The following is a 22,457-nucleotide window of genomic DNA, read 5'->3' as shown; positions in this document are numbered from 1 at the left end:
TTGGCTAATTAAACATTTGTGTTAACAGGCAGTTGGGCAGGTGTACCTAATTAAGTGGACGGTGGGTATATTTCTAACCCCCCATATATGATTTATTGCAAATAAAGATCATTTTTTTGTTTGCATGCATGTATTTTGTACTGCATGTATACACAAGCCCGATATTACTAAAAGCCCAGGTGAATTCTGACTTATTGTTACTTTAATTTATTTATCTTTTTTTTTTTTATCTGAAATGACACAGGCTTTCCTAAAAATATAAGACAATGTACAAGAGGCATCAATGTGGGGAGGAAATCTGAGCTTTAAGTCAGTCTAAACTTTTTAACTTTAAGTCAGAATTTTCCAGGAGTATTATTATTTCCGGGCTTAACTGTATAAATTACTGATGTCAATTGATTTTAAAAATGTTTGCACATTAATTGCTATAATAGTCTCTGATTATTCTAGATTAATTTTAAACATTTGATTGAACTGTAAATATCCAGCATTTAAGAAAACATATCCACTGGTTTTATTATCTTGCTATACTTATGGTACATTAGTTTTGAACAGGCCCAAAGTAAATAGTGCAGAGGTCAGTTGTCCTCGGTTAGCTGTGCTGTTACACTGAGGTAGTTTTAGTCACTTACTCATGTCCAGTGGTCTCCAGTAAGTGCGATGGAAGTGACTTTTGCAAACTGACTCACCTTTTTACCTTTTATCCCAGTATTGTACAGTTCATGTAGTATTAAATAAAAGTTCTTGTTGATGTAACTGGTATGGTCCTGAACAACGTTGATAAGTCTGCAGTCCGTGGTGGTCGTTAGTGATGGAATGAGTTTGTTTAGCAGTTGGGCTTGCACTCATCCGTGCTATGATGCGCACGACTGGTTTACTCTGCCTCTGCACTGGCATTTTGCTAACATCTGCAAGAATATGTCTGGCCCGAAGATGGTACTTATTGTGCTTTGGTGAAACAACAGTTTATCACTACAATAAGTTTAACCAGCTTTTTATAATGATTTTTGCCATTCAGCACCTAACCCATAATTATCATATTATCCTTCACACAATAATAAAGCTGCAATGATGGCAAGAAGCTGGGGTCAATCCTTTTCTAAAGGTTCATTTGCGTTAAAGAAATAATAATATCTGTTAATGCGTTAACACTGACAGCTCTAATATAGATGGATTTAAGTTGCACTGTACCGAGGTTTCTTGCTCAAACAGTCAATGGTGGCCGGAGAATTGATGTTAGTGCCTGAATATGGGCGCCAATTCCACGTCTGTTTGGATCTGTGTGTCCTACGAGTGGAGAAATCAGTGATCAGGCCCAGCAGCACAGGGTGACTGACTCATCAGAAAATCATCTCAGTTGGATGACCACCCAGTCATGCATTGAGATCTGAATGAGCCACTCGGCTTCTCCCACACGGCTGAATGTAATGGCAGAGCTACAGTAAATCCCAGTGGTCAGAGGGATGGATGGTGAATGGTGTTGGTGAGGTGGTTTGTTTGTTTATTCAATGACTCGGGTTCACAAGTTGATGTTTTTCTTCAATTCATCATGTTTTGATTGTCTGTCTTGCACCAGCAGCACTGGGTGTTCTGCATCTTCTTGAATTATTACTGAATCAACACATGAGTGGTCTCTTGATAACTGCATTAAGCAGCTAGTATTGCGTTCATTTGCATTGATGCAGTGAGTTCAGTAAGTCATGTTGCCTTCTAATGAATTCATTACTCGTAATTCAGCAAAAATTCAAATATCTGGAGCTCTTGTAGCCCTGAGCAGTTCATTCCAGGATTTCTGTTAATGACGTGCCACACACACACACACACACACACACACACACACACACACACACACACACACACACACACACACACACACACACACACACACACACACACACACACACACACACACACATCCACACACACACACTCACACACAAGCTCATTTAACAGATTGCTTAAGAGACACGTGTGGTGGTAAAATGTCAGGAAGACTGAAGCAAGTTCTCTTCATTGTGACCTGTAAGTCAAGCAGTGCAGGTGAAGTGATTAGAGGAGCTCTAGATTTCCCTCACACAGTTCCCACCTGTCTCTTATGGCTTTACTATGAGCTATAATAACAATCAAGGGGAAGCACGCCTCATGAGGGGCACAAATACAGACAGTTATATTATACACCACGGCTGTGCTGTACGTCATGATAACAGTAGGGTGTAGATGAACGGCTGCATACTGTAGGAAGCCTTTACATGCTTCATGTGTAAGTTCATTGTAATGTAAGGCATTATTTTTAAAGTCTTGTTTGATTTCTCACACACACACCGCTATGCCCATGGCAATTTCCATCTGGCTTTGAAGAGATGGCATTCTGGGTAGCAATCTGTGTGCATTTGTGTTTCTGTACTAAGGGACATCTAATTCCTGTGGTTCAGTCATTCAGACTCTGGGTTTGTTTTTGCATTTGGATTATAACAGTGATTATTATAAGAGTGATTAAGCATATCCTTTCTAGAGGTTGTCCACACAAATTCCAGTGACACTTGTGTTACTTCTGTGTATGGAATTCAAATGTATTTCCAAAATGTTGCTAATCATTCAACTGTTTAATCCCTTAAAATATGAACAAAAATTGCTATACAGCAGATATTTAGACCTACTGTTAAAACTAAAACAAGAAAACTTAACGGTTATCCTTTTTCTTTGTTTAAAAAAAAAAAAAATTAGATGCACTTATGCAGTTACACACACACACAACATATTATATGAATGCAGTGTCATCTCAAATGGAACACTAATAGTTTTTTTTTTTTTACTAATTGAGAATTTAGTTTTAATTCAGAAGAAAAAAAATGAATGAATGAATGAATGAATGAATGAATGAAAGATGAATAATTGGAAATTTAAACCGTTCCCCTGATAACATTTGACGGTTGCCAAAGTAGTGAAATAAGTGACCAAACTACCAAGTAATTCCTGCCATGAGTTTAACCACATTCACCATCGGGGGGCGGAATAATGACTTTCGTAGTCAACACAAGCTCATTCTGAATACGTAATCCAGCGGATGTTTCTGGAGACAGTGGAATACGTCCTGGGAGGTACGTACGGCTGCATTTATTTTTTTTCGCGAACGCTACAGGGCGGTGTGACGCTGTTCCCTTTCGTGCTTGCCGGCTGGCCGGCCAGCCGACCGCTTACCTCCTTGTGTGGGGCTTTACCGCTGCAACCCGTTTGTCCACTCAGCTCACCGTGTACGACGGCAAGCTTGAGATGCAGAGAGGATTTGACCACAGCGATCGGTTTCTAGTCCGGGGAAGAGCGGTTCCAGCAATCAGGTAAGACAAAAACAGAATCCCAAAAATTAAGTGAACGAGTTTCATAACTGGGTGAGAACGCGGTGAAATCCGAAAACGCGGTAGAAAAAAAAATCCTGGCTTTTGTAAACTGTTGCTCGGGTTTAGGGAAGCGAGCGGGCGGGTGGGTCAATCGGTAAAATTGGTTGGGTTTAGGGAAGGAAAAGGGCGGGTCAGCCGATTGGCCGGTCGCGCAGTCAATCATCCGGTCAGTCGGACAGCGGCCTCTGGTAGGTTCACACGAGAACAGCGTGGGCGCGAACTCTCGCAGATTCGCAAAAACAAAAACTGCAGCCGTACGTACCCGCCGGGACGTATTCCGTGGTCTCCAGAAACGTCCGCGGGACTACGTTTCCACAATGAGCCTGGGTTGCTCGTAGTAGAATTTTGCTAAATAAGTAATCCTACATGAGCACCTGAAAGCTCCGCCCCTTCCGCTACTTGAGCAAAGCAGCAGGCGTTGAGAGCGTGAAGTGTTCAACATTCCACACTTCATTTTAACGGTTGAAAAGGTGCATCATATAAAAAATGCACTTATTCTTTTTAAAATGTTAGTGTGCACGCACTACTAACACTACACTATAAAATAGTGTAGAGTAGTGCATATTCAGACCCCTAGTTTCTTTGATTTTGCGGTGGTAATTTCCAGATATTTTTCCAGACAATTTTGGTATATAAATATATATATATATATATATATATATATATATATATAGTGGAAGTCAGCAAGAAAATTTTTTACAGTATGTCTGATAATATTTTTTCTTCTGAAAAAAGTCTTATTTGTTTTATTTTGGCTAGAATAAAAACAGTTATTAATTTTAAAAGCCATTTTAAGGTCAAAATGATTAGCCCCTTTAAGCTATTTTTTGATTGTCTAATGAACAAGCCATCATTATATAATAACCTGCCTGATTACCCTAACCTGCCTAGTTAACTTACTTAACCTAGTTTAGCCTTTAAATGTCACTTTAAGCTGTATAGAAATGTTGAAAAATATCTAGTTAAATATTAATTACTGTCCTCATTACTATTATATTTAGAAATGCGTTGAAAAAAATCTTCTCTCTGTTAAACAGAAATTGGGGAAAAAATAAACAGGGGGGCTAATAATTTACTGGGGCTAATAATTCTGACTTCAACTGTATATATATATAATCTACATCTAGATTCTAGATTTAGACAAAATCTAAAACTGAAATAAAGGGTGAGGATTAAGCCAAACATTTTCTATTTATATCTCTTTTAAATATGGTATAGATCGCAAAAATACAGACTTTCCTCTGTCTCCCATTCAGTTTTTTACGTTCTGCCCTCCATCTGAATTTTGCACGTCACCAGAACCACGCGATTCTTTGGAGTACTTGATACTTATAGGTCAATCAAGACAATTATTTTATGTTAGTTGTTAATCCCGGATAACAACTGCTGAAACTAACAACACAGCCTCCTCCCGAGTACTTGAAATCATTTTTTTAATATATATACAGCTTACATCTTTCCCAGATTTCACTCCTTGGAGGATCTGACATCATGTACCTCACTCAGGACTTGCATTAGGGCTTCCCCTACCGTAATACATCTAAAGCGTTTTCTCTTGTCAACTGCAGGGAAAGGGTTAAGTGAAATCATTTATCGATTTGACACATTATAATGCCAGCCATACATAATAATATAATACCGGCATTACAAATAATGTCCTTCAATTCGGTCATGTCCAGCAGCTGTCATCCTTGAACCGATCTCCATCATTGTAAACTGCTTATTATTCTGTCTATTTCATTGCTCCGTTTGTTAGATGTTTGCTCCCACTTTCTTTTGCAGTCTAAAGTGCGCCAAACGCACAAAACGTTCATTCGCGCCATATTATTCACTCCATTTGTGTCACAGGATGTCTAATTGATTGCATCTTTGCATCTTTTTTGCATTGACTTCACATGTAAATCACTTAATCTATGTGACGCTTCTGCTTACAGCACAGGCTGCAACACTATTTCCACCACTTTCATGTAATGTGGAATTTTTAAATAAATAATTTTTCGAGAGACACTCAAGCATATGCAACATCTATGAGTTCCCCTTCGGTTGGGGAACTTCAGTGCCATGAATGGGAGGATTCGGATCAGAAGCCGCTTATCTGGAGAGTATTGAACGGGCCAATGAATGAAATTAATTGGCAGCGTAAGCTTGCGCAGGTGTGCGACATCTGCAATTATCTCAGCATATAAGCACACCTGAAGCCAGCAGACGCCATCCTTTTCGCTTCAGATCCTTTCTGAGTGAGTCGATGAGGGTTCCTCTTGCTGATCAGCACTTCAGAGCGAACGAGTGTGTCTCCCGGTCCAGAGTGGGTCTTCGCGGTGGCAGACGGTCGAGCTGGGTTACTCCCTTGCCTGCGGTTCTTTGGGTCCGGTCCTCCAGAGCGGTGCGTATAGTTGCAACTTTCCTAAAAGAGCAACACAGTCGTGCAGCACGTCCTTTTCAGGATGGCGCTCCGACTGTGCGTTTCTGGATGCGGGGGTTTCCTGTCTCCGGATGATGGACACGATCACTGCATTGCATGTTTGGGGGTCCAGCATGTTAATGCGGTGCTCGCGGGCGGTTCATGTCGTCATTGCGATGCCATGACCGTTGCACAGCTAAGATCGCGGCTAACTTTCGCAAGAGAGCGAGCCACCCCAGTTGCCTCCTGCTCTAAAAAAGCAGCGGGCGCTCGGGCAGATCTGAGGGTTTCAGCGGGAGCTAATCCGCCGCCCACGGGCTCGCGGACCTCTCGCTCCTCACGGCGCTCCATCCAAGCTTCGGGTGGTGAGAGTGATCCGTCTAACCAGATGGTAGCTCTCACACTCGCTGACACCGGAGATCAGATGTCCTCCGCGGCATCGGAGGGTGGGCTTTCACTGTCCGACGAAGATCCGGACCCGCTCGCCCCCTCCGGGCAGGTGAGCGCTGTCAAATCGGATCCTGAAGCGGACATGTTAGCCGTGCTTTCCCGGGCTGCTTCGGCCGTGGGGTTGGAGATGGTTTATCCCCCAGCTCCGCGGCCGGACCGACTAGATGGGTGCTACGTAGAGGACCAGAAGGCGAAGCCTTCGAAGCCTCTCGTCCCCTTCTTCCCGGAAGTGCACAGTAGGCTCACGCAGTCCTGGAGGGCACCTTTCTCTGCCCGTGCTGCGAGTGCCTCCGCCCTCACCGCCATTGACGGCGGAGCTGCCAGGGGGTATGAGGCGATCCCGTCAGTGGAGCGCGCTATCGCGGTCAATCTTTGTCCGCGCGGCGCCTCTACGTGGCGGGGTTTGCCCCGCCTCCCGTCCAAAGCCTGTAGGTTGTCTGCCTCCCTCGGAGCCAGAGCTTATAAGGCTGCGGGCCAGGCTGCTTCTGCTTTGCACGCGATGGCCACCTACCAGCGCTACCAAGCGCAGGCGCTGGCCGAGCTGCACGAGGGCGGGTCCAACCCAAGCTTATTACATGAGCTGCGCACCGCGACCGACTATGCTCTTCGGACTACTAAGTCCGCCGCGTGTGCGCTGGGGAGGACGATGTCCACACTTGTGGTTCAGGAACGCCACCTCTGGCTAAACCTGGCTGATATGCGCGACGTTGACAAAGTTCGCTTTCTTGACTCGCCCATATCCCAGGCTGGCCTGTTCGGCGACACCGTCGGTGAATTCACCCAGGAATTCAAGGCGGTGAAAGAGCAGTCGGATGCGATGGGCAATGTCATCTATCGGCGTGGCCGTAAGCCCGCTCCGCCCGCCGAGCCATCCACCTCCGCTGTTCCTCGCCGAGGGCGCCCGCTAACGAGTGCTGCCCCGCCCCCGCCTGCGCCTCCGGCCAAGCGGGCGCGGCGTTCACCTCGAAAGCAGGCAGCCCCTCCTGCCCAGGGCGCCGTTAAGTCCGGTAAACGGACCGCGAAGCGTCCCTGAGACAGGCCATCCGGAGAAGAGGAAACTTGCTCTTTCCCCGCTGGAGGGCGGGGCCCCGATAACAACGGTACTTTTCAGTGCCACCAAAACATCAGTAAAAGAGCACTTTTTCCCTTCCCCGGATGTGACTGCACGAGTTCTGCCAGTCCGGGACGCGCTGCCTTCCGGCTCGCAGACTCTACGTGCTTCGCCAGTGGCTCACGAGCGCTGGGGGGACGGTCTCCCTTTCCTCAGCCCTCCAGCCCCCTCTCCGGAGTCAGGGTGCGGAGCCAGAGTGAATCGCTCTCCTCCAGCTCTTCCGCGGGACCCTCGTGCTTCCCGGATCAGCACACCCACTCCGCGCTGCCCCACCGCTGGTACGTCAGCGATTGTAGCGATGACTCCATTAGCGAGGGCTCTGCCTGCCTGGTTAGCGCGGGCCAGCCCCTCGCGGTGGCTCATACGCACAATCAGACTCGGTTACGCGATTCAGTTCGCGAAACGGCCCCCCAAGTTTACGGGCGTGTATTTCTCCAGGGTCAACCCCCTGTCCGCCCCTGTCTTGCGAGAGGAGATTGCTGCCCTCCTGGCGAAGGGTGCAATCGAGCCGGTTCCTCCAGCCGAGATGGAGAGTGGGTTTTACAGCCCATACTTCATCGTACCCAAAAAGAGCGGTGGGTCACGGCCAATCCTAGATCTGCGCGTTTTGAACCGCTGTCTGCACAAGCTGCCGTTCAGAATGCTCACGCAGAGGCGCATTCTCCAATGCGTTCGTCCTCGGGATTGGTTTGCAGCCATAGACCTGAAGGACGCGTATTTCCATGTCTCCATTCTTCCACGCCACCGCCAATTTCTGCGGTTTGCGTTCGAGGGTCGAGCGTGGCAGTACAAGGTCCTCCCCTTCGGGCTCTCTCTGTCTCCGCGGGTCTTCACCAAACTCGCGGAGGGTGCCCTAGCGCCCCTTCGGCTCGCGGGCATTCGCATACTCAATTATCTCGACGACTGGCTGATTTTAGCCCACTCGCGGGAGCAATTGATTATGCACAGGGACAAGGTGCTTCGGCATCTCCGCCTACTGGGGCTTCAGGTCAACCGAGAAAAGAGCAAACTCGCCCCCGTGCAGAGGATTTCTTTTCTCGGGATGGAGCTGGACTCGATCACCATGGTAGCGCACCTCTCCGAGGAACGCGCTCGCCTGTTGCTGAACTGTCTGAGGGAGCTCGACAGCAAACTAGTGGTCCCACTGAAGTTCTTTCAGAGGCTCCTGGGGCATATGGCATCCGCAGCCGCCGTCACGCCGCTCGGGTTGCTCCATATGAGACCACTTCAGCACTGGCTTCACGATCGGGTCCCCAGACGCGCATGGCACGCGGGCACACACCGGGTCTCGGTTACTGCGCTGTGTCGCCGCGCCCTCAGCCCTTGGAACGACCCCTCGTTCCTACAGGCCGGTGTGCCTCTAGGACAGGCGTCCAGCCATGTTGTTGTTTCAACAGACGCTTCCAACACGGGTTGGGGGGCCGTGTGTCGCGGGCATGCGGCTGCGGGCCTCTGGAAGGGTGCCCAGCTGCATTGGCATATCAATCGCCTAGAGCTGTTGGCAGTGTTCCTCGCTCTCCACCGCTTTTTACCGGTGCTGGAGCGGCAACACGTGCTGGTCAGGACGGACAGTATGGCGGCGGCGGCGTATATCAACCGCATGGGGGGTATGCGCTCTCGCCGCATGTCTCAGCTCGCCCGCCGTCTGCTCCTCTGGAGTCACCCGCGGCTGAAATCGCTGCGCGCCATTCACGTCCCAGGCACGCTCAATCGTGCAGCCGATGCGCTCTCACGACAGCTGTTACGCCCTGGAGAATGGAGACTCCACCCCGAGTCTGTTCAGCTGATATGGGCGCGATTCGGGGAGGCCCAGATCGATCTGTTTGCTTCCCCCGAGAACGCTCACTGCCAGTTGTTTTTTTCCCTGACCGAGGGCTCTCTCGGCACGGATGCACTGGCCCACAGCTGGCCTCGGGGCATGCGCAAGTATGCGTTTCCCCCAGTGAGCCTGCTCGCGCAGTTTCTGTGCAAGGTCAGGGAGGACAAGGAACAGGTTCTGCTAGTTGCGCCCCTTTGGCCCAACCGGACCTGGATATCAGAGCTCTCACTCCTCGCGACGGCCCTCCCCTGGCGGATCCCTTTGAGAGAGGACCTACTCTCTCAGGGACAGGGCACCATCTGGCACCCTCGCCCCGATCTTTGGAACCTCCACGTGTGGTCCCTAGACGCGAGGAAGACTTAGGTAACCTACCGACTGCGGTGGTTAATACCATCACTCAGGCTAGAGCCCCCTCCACGAGGCGCGCCTACGCCCTGAAGTGGAGTCTATTCACTGAATGGTGCGTCTTTCGCAGAGAAGACCCCCGAAATTGCCAGATTAGTGTTGTGCTCTCTTTCCTTCAAGAGAAGTTGGACAGCAGGCTGTCGCCCTCCACTCTCAAGGTTTACGTGGCCGCCATCTCCGCTTATCATAGCGCGGTAGCTGGCGGCACCGTGGGAAAGCATAACCTGGTCATCCAGTTCCTTAGGGGTGCTAGGCGAATTAATCCATCTCGCCCCCCTCTCATGCCCTCTTGGGATCTCGCCCTCGTTCTCACGAGTCTGCGATCCGATCCCTTTGAGCCACTCGAATCAGTATCTCTAAGATTTCTGTCCCTGAAGACAGCTCTGCTGGTTGCGTTGGCCTCCATCAAGAGGGTCGGGGACCTGGAGGCATTTTCGGTCAGTGACTCGTGCCTGGAATTCGGGCCGGATTACTCTCACGTCATCCTGAGACCCCGCCCCGGTTATGTGCCCAAGGTTCCTACCACCCCCTTTAGAGATCAGGTAGTGAACCTGCAAGCGCTGCCCCCGGAGGAGGCAGACCCAGCCCTTTCTTTAATTTGTCCAGTTCGCGCTCTGCGCATTTATGTGGACCGTACTCAGAATTTTAGATCATCTGAGCAGCTCTTTGTCTGTTATGGCGGTCGGCAGCAGGGAAGTGCCGTATCAAAACAAAGATTATCCCACTGGATTGTGGATGCCATTTCACTCGCTTATTCGAGTCGACGTCAGCCGTGTCCCCCGGGAGTTCGTGCACACTCCACTCGGAGCGTTGCATCCTCTTGGGCGCGTGCACGCGGCGCCTCTCTAACAGACATCTGTAGAGCTGCGGGCTGGGCGACACCCAACACATTTGCAAGGTTTTACAATCTGCGAGTGGAGCCGGTTTCCTCAAGGGTATTAGGTAACCCTTTGGTGATTGAGGAGACAACTCGGTAGGGTGTTGAAACACGCTTGCGGCGCCATTCTCCCTAACACGGAGGTACGTGCGCCTTTTTTATCTGTCAGTAAAGTTCCCCGTCAGGTGAGCCCTGCAGATTCCTCCGTGGCCCCCAGCACTGACTCAGCGGAGGAGTCACTTGCTGGCCCACTACGTTGTAGGTCTGCCCGCTGGTCAGCCCGCGTTTTGGGTATAGGTGCCTGCTATGCGTGATCCCCACTAGGCGATCCCATATGCTTATTCCGCCACGGTTAAGTCCCCCCCCTGGGTGGACCCGTGTCTTCCCTCTCCGCTAACCACTCTTTTGCTATGCGTACTCCCCCTTTTTAGGGCTAGTCCATAGGTAAATTCTGCCATCTATCCCCCCCTTGGGTAACGGATGGCCTCCGCAGCGTCCTCCCTATCGGGATTGCACGCTTCCCAACGTACTGTCGTATTTCCTAGAATTATCTAGATGCTCACGACTTCCCAAAAAATATATCTAAATCCGTAAAACTTCTGTTGAAGTAGGATAAATTAGGGCCAGGGACACGTTGGAGGACCGCGCCCCCCATGATGTGGGTGCGTCACGCTTGCTTGACTATCTCCTCATCGGGGGTGTTGGTAAGGTGCAGTCATTATGGCGCTTTCCATATTCTCCCATTCATGGCACTGAAGTTCCCCAACCGAAGGGGAACGTTCGAGGTTACGGAAGTAACCCTTCGTTCCCCGAGGAGGGGAACGGAAGTGCCATATTCCGTCGCCATAATGACTGTCCCTTAGCTGTTTGAAAGTCTCTTCAGCTTAAAAGGATGGCGTCTGCTGGCTTCAGGTGTGCTTATATGCTGAGATAATTGCAGATGTCGCACACCTGCGCAAGCTTACGCTGCCAATTAATTTCATTCATTGGCCCGTTCAATACTCTCCAGATAAGCGGCTTCTGATCCGAATCCTCCCATTCATGGCACTTCCGTTCCCCTCCTCGGGGAACGAAGGGTTACTTCCGTAACCTCGAACGTTCTCTATAACAATTAACTGCAAACTGAAGTGAATATTATCTGATTTTATGTTTTGGAATGGAATGTTTTATGAGATTATTGACATTGTTTTGTGATTAGTTTGCGTTTAAGTTAAGAATTTTACAGGATCTAAAAAAAAATTGACTTTTTATTGATTTTGCGTTGGATTGAGGGATCTCAAAAATGGTGAAAATTTAGAGAAACTGATAAGTATGCGATTTGGGACATACCTTTTTATGAAGTGGATTCCATTGTAGGCGGTTCATTTCGCTGTTAATTAATCACGTTAATAAAGGGACTAAGCCGAAAAGAAAATGAATGAGATTCCATTGTACAATGGTAGCATATTTCTGTCAGTTTCTTCAGGTGAATCTGAACTTATTTCTGAATGGTTGTTGTGAAAACACTTGCGTTTCTGTGTCTACTGTAAACACAGCTGTAGTTTTTTTTTCTGTTGGAAAATGCTTGTTCATGAAGTTCATATATGTTTATGTCCTCAGTGAGATACAGTAAAAGCCACCAGGAAACAGCTCATGTACGTACAGTTTAGTACACTTCCCTAAAGCATTTGACCATGTCATTCACTCACACAGGGACATTCAAAACATGCAAATGCCATAGTAAAATGCTATTTCTGCAGTTTAGTATCCATTTGTTCTTTGGTGACATATAAAATACTGTTTCCAGGTCCAAGCTGCTACTCATTTGAATTGAGGAAATATTCGTTTATGACTACTTTTTAGTCCTATCACACATTAATGTGAGTTTTATATAAAATCATGGTGTACACTACAGTCTCTGCACTTGCTGCATCACAGACACCAATATCTGAACAGTTTATAAAAATGAATTACTTTCTGGCCATCAGATACTAGGCATACTGCGATCGTGATTTTGCAAAGTATTACATCACTTTGTAAAGGTTTATTCGTACCATTTGTTGAGTCTCCCCATACAGTTTGATAGAGCACTTGGACCCGGAAGCTGCTTCGTGTGACGTCACACTTAATAGGCAGATTAAAAGACTCCAGTGTGCAGTTTGATTAGGTGTGCAGAGCTCTTTCTGATTCATTCATCCAAAATTAGCAAAAATCTGTGATGTTCTGTTATACGGTAAATTCCACGTTTATGGCCGGATTCTGCGATTCAGTGTTTTTGTGTCATGAAATCATGGGGGTCTATAAATTTTCATTTGCCAACTCTTGGCTATTGGTTAGTGATCCCTTCTGGAGAGCCTCTGCTTTAGACTCTGGCTAAAAATGATCACTGTTGTTCATATTTAGTAAAAGAGTTTTAAAAAATGCCTTCATGAGGAATTTCATCTGATATCATCTCATGCGCACCAGTTAGCCAGAAAGCACACAAACACAAAGTGAGCCATAATGCTCAAAATGACTTTGCTTCTTTTTAATGAGTCTATATTCACAGTCTCAGATTCACTCATGTGTTAGTAATGTCAATTGTTTACTGAACTGCAGTTCATTTCTATCTACTGTATGCTTCCTTTTATTAAACCATACCCCAATATGTTAGGAGTGTGTCAAAAAAAAACATTAAAATAAAATGTATTGTCATTTGGTAGGCAAATAAGAAACGAAAGTAACTAAATACCCAAAGAGGTGGTCCAGAGTGTATTTTCAAGGCTTGGTTGTGTTTATAGGATGCAAAGCAATGTGTGCTCATGCTTCATTTGTAAAAAAATTTATGTTATTTTTTCTTACTTTAATTATACAGTGTACAGCTACTCATCTAACAAGAAAATGATTGTCATGTCTTCTAGTTTCTCCAAAAGGCCCGCCCTCAAAAGGCTCTGATTGGTCAGCTAACATAATGTGGAAAGCCTTCACCCCTATAATAGCATGTGCTGTGCTTCTGCTGTGTAAATACTGTCAATCAATTTAGCTGGTAGTCGTATCAGTTTGAGCCTGAATCAGACAGAAAATGAAGACAGCTGAACCTCACGCCTGCTCTCTAAAATAAAATCTGACAAGTGTCTTTCATATTTATTCGGAATAAGCATGTGTAAGTAATATGAAGTTATTTGAGATGTAGAACACAGGGAAAGCGACTGCATGGAGAGATGCTGCACACTGCTGAAGACTGTGAGTGTTTACAGGGGTTTGACAGATAAATACAAATTTGTAGCTAAATTGTTAATCGCATTTCCCGTTGTTTGCCCTTTTCACAACATACCATTAATGCAAGAGACTATGCTTATAATCGATCAATTTCAGCTTTGTATATTATGGTTGGAGCTGCTCCTCCTTTGGGGAGTTTTTAGCTGAATCCAGCACTGAACTAGAAAAGATTCTGGAAGCTGTCCTTTGTCAAATGCTAGAGCTATATATATTTTATGATTATCTAAAACATAATTAAAGTTAAACTGTACACACTTCTCTCTTTGTGTCGTGTCCTTTGGAAGCCCAAATACAGAAACAGAAGAAGCTTTGTGGAAATAGCAGCGTTTGGACGACATTTTAGCTTTCTCTTCTATAACATTACAGCACCTCTGACCACACCCCTTTGCTGCGCAGGGTGTCAGTGTGTGGTGAATGTGTGTAACCTGAAGCTTTTATGATCTCAGTAACCCGGATGTAATTTTTTGTAGTCCCCAAATTTGTTCGCTGTAGACTTTGCTAAGCTAACTCTGTAAAAGTCTCCCTTTGCGTTGAATTTTGAGCATATTACATTCAGAGATGTTGTTTACTAAACTAAAGTCTAAAATATGATATTGGAGTAGACCACCCCTTATTGAACTCATTATTATAGTCAAATTTGAGCTGCTATATTCAGCTTCTCTTAGACATCAGAAATGAATCAACAAAAACAATCTGCCCTTAAAACCTTTTTTTCTGTTAAGGACTACAATTGAATAACTGTAATGGGGCATCTGAATAATAATAATAATTCGTTCATTCATTTTCTTTTCAGCTTAGTCCCTTTATTAATCTGGGGCTGCAATTTGAGCATACCTAATTCACCTATTCCACGTCTTTGGACTTGTAGAGGAAACCAGAGCACCCGGAGAAAACTCACGCAAACACTGGGAAAACGGGGAACGTGCTACCCACTGCTTTGCCCAATAATAATAATAATAATAATTATAATAATAATAATAACAATTAAGGGCTAATTTTTTCCAGGCTTTTTTGTTAAGCTGTTAATTAAAGAAGATCCACATCAAATGTTGTCTAATTTATATTGATCATGACAAGCAGTTCATTCAGAATAGTGATATAATAATAAATAAACACTCAGCACGGAGACTCTTAGGAGGTTTGCACAGTTATTGTGGAAGCCACCCACCACTTCCAGAAAGAAATGAGTTCAGGATAACACACTGGCAGCACACACACACACACTTCCGCTCAAATGACACCCAGAATAGTACCGCTATTCCCTCGAAGCATCTCAGTTTTAATATGCTGGTTGTGTGTGTGTGTGTGTGTGTGTGTGTGTGTGTGTGTGTGTGTGGCATGTCGAGGGTGGGTTTATGGCTAAAAGTCATTGTGTACGGCTGACAAGCACTTTTGTAACAAACTCGTTATGGGGCCTGTGTAATTACACACTGTATGTTACATTCGCCCCTGACAGCTTTTTAGCATGACCCCTCCTTCCCTTTCTCTTCCTCCTCGTCTGGAAACAAGACCTCCAGCATCCCCCCATTATTTCCCTACAGCGACGCAGCAAAGCCTCCTTGTGGCATTGTAAACAAACACAGGCAGATGATTCATGGCTGTCTCAAAAGCAATCTGGGATGATTAAAGGGAAGGTACAGCTCTGTTGTTCTGATTGGGATGATAAAAGCTACATGTTGTCGGAAGCATTTTGACATTCGCTTGTGTCAAAAACAGCAGACATTGGCGGGTCTCCACCCCTTCTGTTGGGACCTTGCTGTTGTTTTCTTTGCTCACGGCCGGAAGGTTGACTCAGTTTAGTTGGATTTGGGCCTCGTGTAAGAGCGTTCTAATCTTTTGAGTGTCCCTTTTTAGACACACTTCCATCTGAGATGGGCTCGCTGGGGCATGAAGGGAAGCATGAGCTGTATCAGTCTTGACTTCCGTGTTTGTTTGTGTGTATTTAAAGGGACAGTTCTCCCCAAACTGGAAATTCTGTCTTCATTTACAGTACATAAACTTACCCTCATGTTATTTTAAAATTGTATTAAATTGTAAAATTTTGTGGCAAAGCAGTGGCGCAGTAGGTAGTGCTGTTGCCTCACAGCAAGGTCACTGGGTCGCTAGTTCAATCCTCTGCTCAGTTGGCGTTTCTGTGTGGAGTTTGCATGTTCCCCCTGCGTTCGCGTGGGTTTGCACCAGTTTCCCCCTACAGTCCAAAGACATGTGGTACAGGTGAATTGGGTAAGCTAAATTGTCTGTAGTGTATGAGTGTTTGTGGATGTTTCCCAGAGATGGGTTGCGGCTGGAAGGGCATCCGCTGCGTAAAAAACATGCTGGATAAGTTTGTGGTTCATTCTGCTGTGGCAACCCCAGATTAATAAAGGGAGTAAGCTGACAAGAAAATGAATGAATGAATGTAAAATTTTGTGCAGTCAAGTATTAAACAGTAATTTGGATAAAACCCTATGCGAATTGACTACACTGTAATAAATTCCCAGAATTTCACAACGTTACTGTAATTTAGTCAGTAAATTACTTTAGTATCACTTTACAGGATATAACTGTGACACTTTTTGTATTCAGAATTTTATTGTGAAATTAAGGCAGGTATCGTGATTACAGCAAATTACTGTAAAAAATACTATATATTTTGCACATTAATTATAGGAATTCCAAAACTCTTTATTTTATTCCACATAGAAATTAATACACATTAACTTCTATGCAAGTACAGGCACATTTGTATATTTAAAAATATTTACATAATTATTGTTATTCTAACTACCTTACTGTAATTTACTGTAAATTTACATACAGTACGTTACAGTGAAAGTAATACAATTATTAGCCAGTAATTTACTGTAAATTTAAGGTTGAATATTTTACAGTGTATGCATATTAACTCAGTCTGTTAAAACACTGACTGTAGACTGTAACACAAAGGTTGTATGTGTGAACAGGTCCTTTTTGAAAATACCGGTAAATTCGTTCTGGCTATTTTCCGGAAAGAGAAGTTGTAACATTACCGGCAATTTGCCGGAATGCTGTGCTGTGTGAATGCAGAAGGAAGATTGCCGTAATAAGCGCGTGCACGTCTAGAAAGTGCTGACGTGAGACGTCTGCTTTAGCCAATCACAACAGTCAGACGCATTTACGTCCGCGCGGTTTGTGAGAATAAAAGCCTTTGAATATTTTTCCAGACACATTTAGCAGCTAGAAGTTAGTCAGATCACGTTTATATGTTCTTCTTAATGCCAACTGAGATGCTTATGATAAGCCGTTGTTTGTTTACCTTCAAGCTTTGCATGTGCCTGTGAAACAGCCTGTGAGCGCCTGCACACGCACATATTATGAACATCTCGACATGCGAAAGTGATCCTGCGAAAGTTGTTCACAATATTAATCATCCACAGAGTTTGTAATTTAGTCAAATGTTTACAAATACAAGCGCAGCCGTTTAAAGCTCATTTGGGGTGAATGATGTCAGAATTTACCGGTATTTTGGAATGGATGTGTGAATGCTCTTTTCCAGAAAATTTCCGTAACGTCCTCGCCTGTGTGAACAGCGCTTTTTTGAATATACCGGTAAAGTCGTTCCGGAAATTTTCCAGATATTTACCGGTATCACTGTGTGAAAGGGGCTACTGTGTCATTATACATTTACATTGTCATTTAAGCTAATGCTGCTCCTTGGCCAGGAGCAAAAATGTGCTGAAATTGTTGCGCTGATATTGTTTGTGTCTGTTTAAAATGCAAATGACCTGACTCTCCTACTCTCCACCCCCTTTCTAGAAGAAGGTAGGGTTTCTTTACAGCTCCTTTACTCAAGCAGCAGCAAACAAAACATCTACGTGTGGTTTGACAAGTTATGTGTTTTGGGGCTACATGACCATTGTTGAGAATCAGTAATATTCATTTCATTCATTTTCTTTCGGCTTAGACCCTTATTTATCAGGGGTCGTCACAGCGGAATGAACCACTAACTATTCCGGCATAAGTTTTACACAGCAGATGCCCTTCCATCCACAACCCAGAACTGGGAAACACCCATACGCTCACACATACACACACTATCGGCAATTTTGTTTACACAATTCACTAATAGCGCATGTCTTTGGACTGTGGGGGAACCGGAGCACCTTGCAGGACATGAACACCCCACACCGAAATGCAAACTGGCCAAGGCAGGAGTCAAACCAGCAACCTTCTTGCTGTGAGGCAACAGTGCTAACCACTGAGCCACCATACGACCCCAGAACCAAAGATGTGACACATTTTTTTCGTTTAATGCTTAAAACATTAACACTTGAATATGCTTGGAAGACGCAAATTTAATTTAAATTAACTTACGCTACTTTGCGGTTTGTGTGATCTCAGCATTAAAATAAAAGTCCATCTTGCTTTATATCATATATTGACTATAAACTACAACTTCCATAATGGATGTTTGTAGTACCATATTAATATTATTTCAGCGTCTTTTAAGTATTAGAGAAAGGGAAGGTTTATTCAACAGTTTCTTCTCAGTGTCAGTACAAGGATCATGTTTAAGAGAGGGCTCTTTTTATACTGTACAGTGGTCTCTCGCTATAACACAGTTCACTTTCCGTAGCCTTGCAGTTTCGAAGATTTCTTTTATGCAATTTGACATGCTTTTTTTTGCAGCGCATTGTGTTCTGCATTCTGATTAGCACATTGTGTTCTGCGTCTTGATTGGCTGTTGACAATTGTCAATCAATCTTCTCCTTGCCTTGTCTCCTATAGTACAGAATACATTCAGCTTGCCAAATTTACATGAATCTTTGATCGTTAGCAGTGTAACTCTGAAGTGCTGTACTGTATGTTTGCAAGTTTTCTCCCCACAATGTCGACAAAACGTTCTGCACCGTCAAACGCACCTTTGGTAGCACCCAAAAGGCAGAGGAATATACCAACTATTGCACAAAAAGTTGGACTTCTGGACATGCTAAAGGAAGGTAGAAGTTTTGTGACTGTAGGGCGCCATTACGGAATGAATCTTCAGTTCGTTACATTTGCTTTTACATTCTTAACACATCTAAACACAATTAAAAACAAAGCAAACTACTTTGCGGATTTCGCCTATTGCAGGTTATTTCAAGAAAGTAACGAGAAAGTATTTCAGGATTAACGAGGGACCACTGTATTGATTCAAATGGTTAACTTTATTAAAATGATTTAAATTTTATTTTTCAGTTTTAAAAATATATGATTTATGTGAAATATATAGTAAGTACAATTATATTCTGCATGATTAATGTCAAACTAACACAGTTCATCTTCACACCGTGCTGGACATTGGCTCTGTGGAGTCCCACACAATACAGTACGTTATACTAGGTCCCCAGTAACATTGCAAAACATTGTCTGTTTTGTTCCTTGGGAGAAGTAAAAACTGTCTAGAATGACACGAGGGTGAGTAAATCCTGAACAATTTTCATTACTTTGACAATAACATTATCTTGATATAATACTTATTGTTTTCAGAGTGCTTAAAGTGAAGGGAATGAATTATTCATGTAACTGCATGTGTGTAAATGTGCTTGTGGAGGAGGAGCCCCTCTTCAGAGACACACAGTGCATAGTTCTGTGGCCCTCTCTACACAGCTGAACTGTGGAGGAGTGGGCCTGCTAGGACTTCCCACTTCAATGTATCAGCAGCACAGAAGAGAAATAATTTCCAGGCTCAACGCATCCTTTCATATGTTATTTGTTATTTCACCAGGACTGACTTGAGAATGAGTTTTTCAAGTAGAGCATGAGCATGTATTCTTTGTGTGCGTGTGTGTGTGAGTGTGTGTGTGTGTCTGCATGCGATTCTAAATCCATTGTGCATTCAGACGGGAGTTTCAGAGACAGACAGTAACCAGGCAGAGGCTTGTGAAGGCTTCATTGAGCACACCAGGATAGGAATGAGATTTTTAGGCAGTTTCTTTCTCGCACCACTGACTCCTTTGTGAATAATACCACCTCTAATAGAAACCTGGACCAAAATCAAAAAGCTGAGGACTTCAGTGCGTGTGTGCGTTTGGCAGATGAAGCACTTTTATCCTGCGAGTTTTATGAAATACAGTATTGTGATACCTGTTTAAATGTCCTTGTTCTCTCTTTCAGATAGGAAAGACAGCCTAAGATGAATGCCAGTGACAAAATTGAAGACCCCATCCACAAGAAAAACACCCTGCTGTCCATTGTCACCGACTTCTCAGAACAAAAACCAGGGAAATAGCAACAGAAAAGAAAGTCCACAAGGGAATGAAAGCTATGTTGAACAGTTGTTAAAAGTAAGAGCTGTTCAAACTGTTCAGGCTTCACTTTTAATCCATCTTCAGAACAGTTTCAAAGTCTTCTGAAGCACAGCGTGTCCTTGATGTGTGAACATAAGAGATGTGAAAAGTAGGACACACTTGTTCACACAGGATCAGCCGATCAGCAGGACCCCTGGGAGACTAATAATGACAGCAGACTGATGGTGACAACAACAAGCTGAGCTTCACAGGTCACAGATCAGAACGGTGTGTGACAGCTGATCTGAGGGTGGCTGTCTCTGTGTCAGCGATGCAGCTATGTGACCATGAAGACACCGTCTCTGCCACCGGACTGTCCACTGCTGCAGTGGTGGCAATAGTGTGCAACATCCTGGTAGCTCTGCTCATACTAGTTCTCATATTAATCCTCTGCAAAGCATGCAAGGTTCCCTCCAGCCAGGAGAGCGTCCCGGTGTTGACTTTAGAGAACGCACAGCAGAGCAATGAGCAGAGGTACTTGCTGACGGCATGAAGGAAAGAAAAAACTGTAAACAGAATGTGTTTACATTGTGTATAATCATCCACTGTGGATTAGACGAGCTGGTTTGTCATGAATTAGTATTGTTTTGAAAACATGATTTGATAGACGTGTCTTTGCTATTCATAGAGCCCGTGTAATTGGGGCGGCATGTATAAAATAACCAGAGGATGAGGAGAGAGTTGGCTCAGCGTGGGCTGCCGGGACTCTACCTGAGCTCTCTTGTACTGTACCACTCTGCCTGAGTGTTTTATGTAAAGGTAAAGAGACTCTCCATGCCCTCTTCACAGTCATTGAGTAGTGCCATGACAGCATTGGTGAAACCCCACACCTGCAGCTAACCAACTAGTAATCAGCGCTATGCTAATTAGCATGCACAAACAAATAAAAGCTCAAGTGCAGGAATGAAATTTTAATAAGAGCACAATTGTGCTGCTTTGTTTTTGAAGGAGGAATTTAAATATGAAATGCATGTTTTATTGTGCTGGTTTGCATATGCAACAGGCCAGAGGGATCAGTCAACTACTAACATGCTAGCATCTTTCCCTAAGAACATCAGAGGACATTAAATGGTAGATGATTAATAAATATATTGAAATATCCATACCAAGTCTTGGTCTTTTTTTTTCTTCCAATTTTCCTTTATTGTGAAAGGACAGAATGTAGACAGCAAGTGAAACTGGAGAGAGGGAGGGGTGATTGGGAAAGATCTATGAGCCAGGACTTAAACTTGTGATGTCTCAAGCACAATAGCGCCACATGTCAAAGCACTGCCCACAAGGCTATCAGCACCGACATCTTGGTTTTTTTTTTAAATGTATAATACAAGTTGGATCGACTTTATAGGCATTATTGGCTACTCTCACAATTCAGACAATTCATTTAAAGGGATAGTTCACACAAAAATAATAACTTTGTCATCATTAACTCACCCTTGACCAGCTTGTGATTCATTTTTGTTCTGTTTATTACAAAAGGACATACTCTATCTGGAAGAATGTTGTAAACCTTTAACCACAAAAACTGTAAAAAGAAAAACAAAACTCAAAATGGTTTGGAACAAGTCAAGGATAAGTTAGTAGCTGTTTCCATTCACCTATTTTTATGCCCATATTGGATATGCACATAAAAGCATTGGATGAAAATGCCAAGATGCACATCAATTTTGAAAATGCACATAAAAAACCGTATTTGCATAACTTGCACAACTTTTTATTTGATTAGAAAATATGCAAATAAACTATGATGGAAACATTTTTACGAAACAAATTCCAGTACCGCATTAAAAAGGTCATGTGAATTTGTTTTAAGAGATTATGTGGTGATAAAAATGTGTGTGAATAGACAAGGCAGCAGGCTGAGCACCCTGTAAAACATCTGAAATGTTGTTTTGGTCATTCTAAAACGCCTAAACCATTTTAGTATTAGTGTTATTTTATTATTAATTACATCCAGGACTGTCAAGAGCGTCTGTGCTCCGCGTTTCACGCCTTCAAATGTGTTCATTGCATGTCGGTATCTTCTTCTGAGATGCCAGTCATTTATTAAATAAAGAAAAGATTCATGCAGCTTCTCCTACTGCAGCAAATTCTGCTTTTACTGTTGATATTTGGCGCCAGTTAATCAGGAAGTGACGATTTTGTTACTCGTTGACTGGCTGGATGGAAACGCTGCTTTATTCACATGTTTTTAAGCGATATTCCAGTTTTGTGCATGAATTAATTAGCATTTTTGGATGGAAACAGGGCCAATGATGGCAGGGTTTTAATTTGTTGGTGAACTATCCTTTAAAAATACAGGCCACGATGAATACTGTTTATTTGACTGGCTGTTTTTAGTGAATTTGTGCAGTGGTCCTGGTCTTACTGTGCCTCAGTCTGCTGTCTGTACCCAGGCTATCTCAGCGAGCTCAAGAGTTGCTCCATCTTCGCTATCTCCACCTCCGGCCCCTTCGGAAGCTCCTGACCCTTCTTCTC

At 44.3% G+C, this 22,457-nt stretch overlaps 1 protein-coding gene and 1 long non-coding RNA gene across 11 annotated transcripts in view; one reads left to right on the top strand and one right to left on the bottom strand.

Annotated features, from left to right (window-relative positions):
• The window catches only part of LOC110438227 (uncharacterized), a 26,797-nt gene extending 5,714 nt beyond the window's left edge, over positions 1-21,083 (top strand). Inside the window, exon 2 of the long non-coding RNA XR_015520252.1 lies at positions 19,810-21,083. This is a non-coding gene — a long non-coding RNA (uncharacterized LOC110438227). The remainder of the gene's footprint in view (positions 1-19,809) is intronic.
• dnai1.2 (dynein, axonemal, intermediate chain 1, paralog 2) overlaps positions 1-22,457 on the bottom strand; it is a 68,806-nt gene that overhangs the window by 20,269 nt on the left and 26,080 nt on the right. For 3 of the 10 annotated variants that reach the window (XR_015519608.1, XR_015519612.1, XM_087299863.1), the window contains exon 18: positions 22,348-22,457. Coding sequence is in view for 5 of the 10 variants with exons in the window: in XM_087299863.1 (XP_087155989.1) it covers positions 22,377-22,457 (81 nt within the window). In the remaining 5 variants the exon portion in view is untranslated. Of the gene's footprint in view, positions 1-689; positions 1,100-1,191; positions 1,288-20,878 lie in introns of those variants that run through there. The other 7 variants (XR_015519610.1, XR_015519611.1, XM_087299867.1 and 4 more) reach the window with 5 other exon arrangements.

Source organism: Danio rerio, chromosome 21 (assembly GCF_052040795.2).
Source record: "Danio rerio strain M-AB ecotype USA chromosome 21, GRCz13ab, whole genome shotgun sequence".
NCBI classification, from domain to species: domain Eukaryota; kingdom Metazoa; phylum Chordata; class Actinopteri; order Cypriniformes; family Danionidae; genus Danio; species Danio rerio.
The sequence above is the reverse complement of the archived record's forward strand: the minus strand, read 5'-3'. Positions and strand labels throughout refer to the sequence as shown.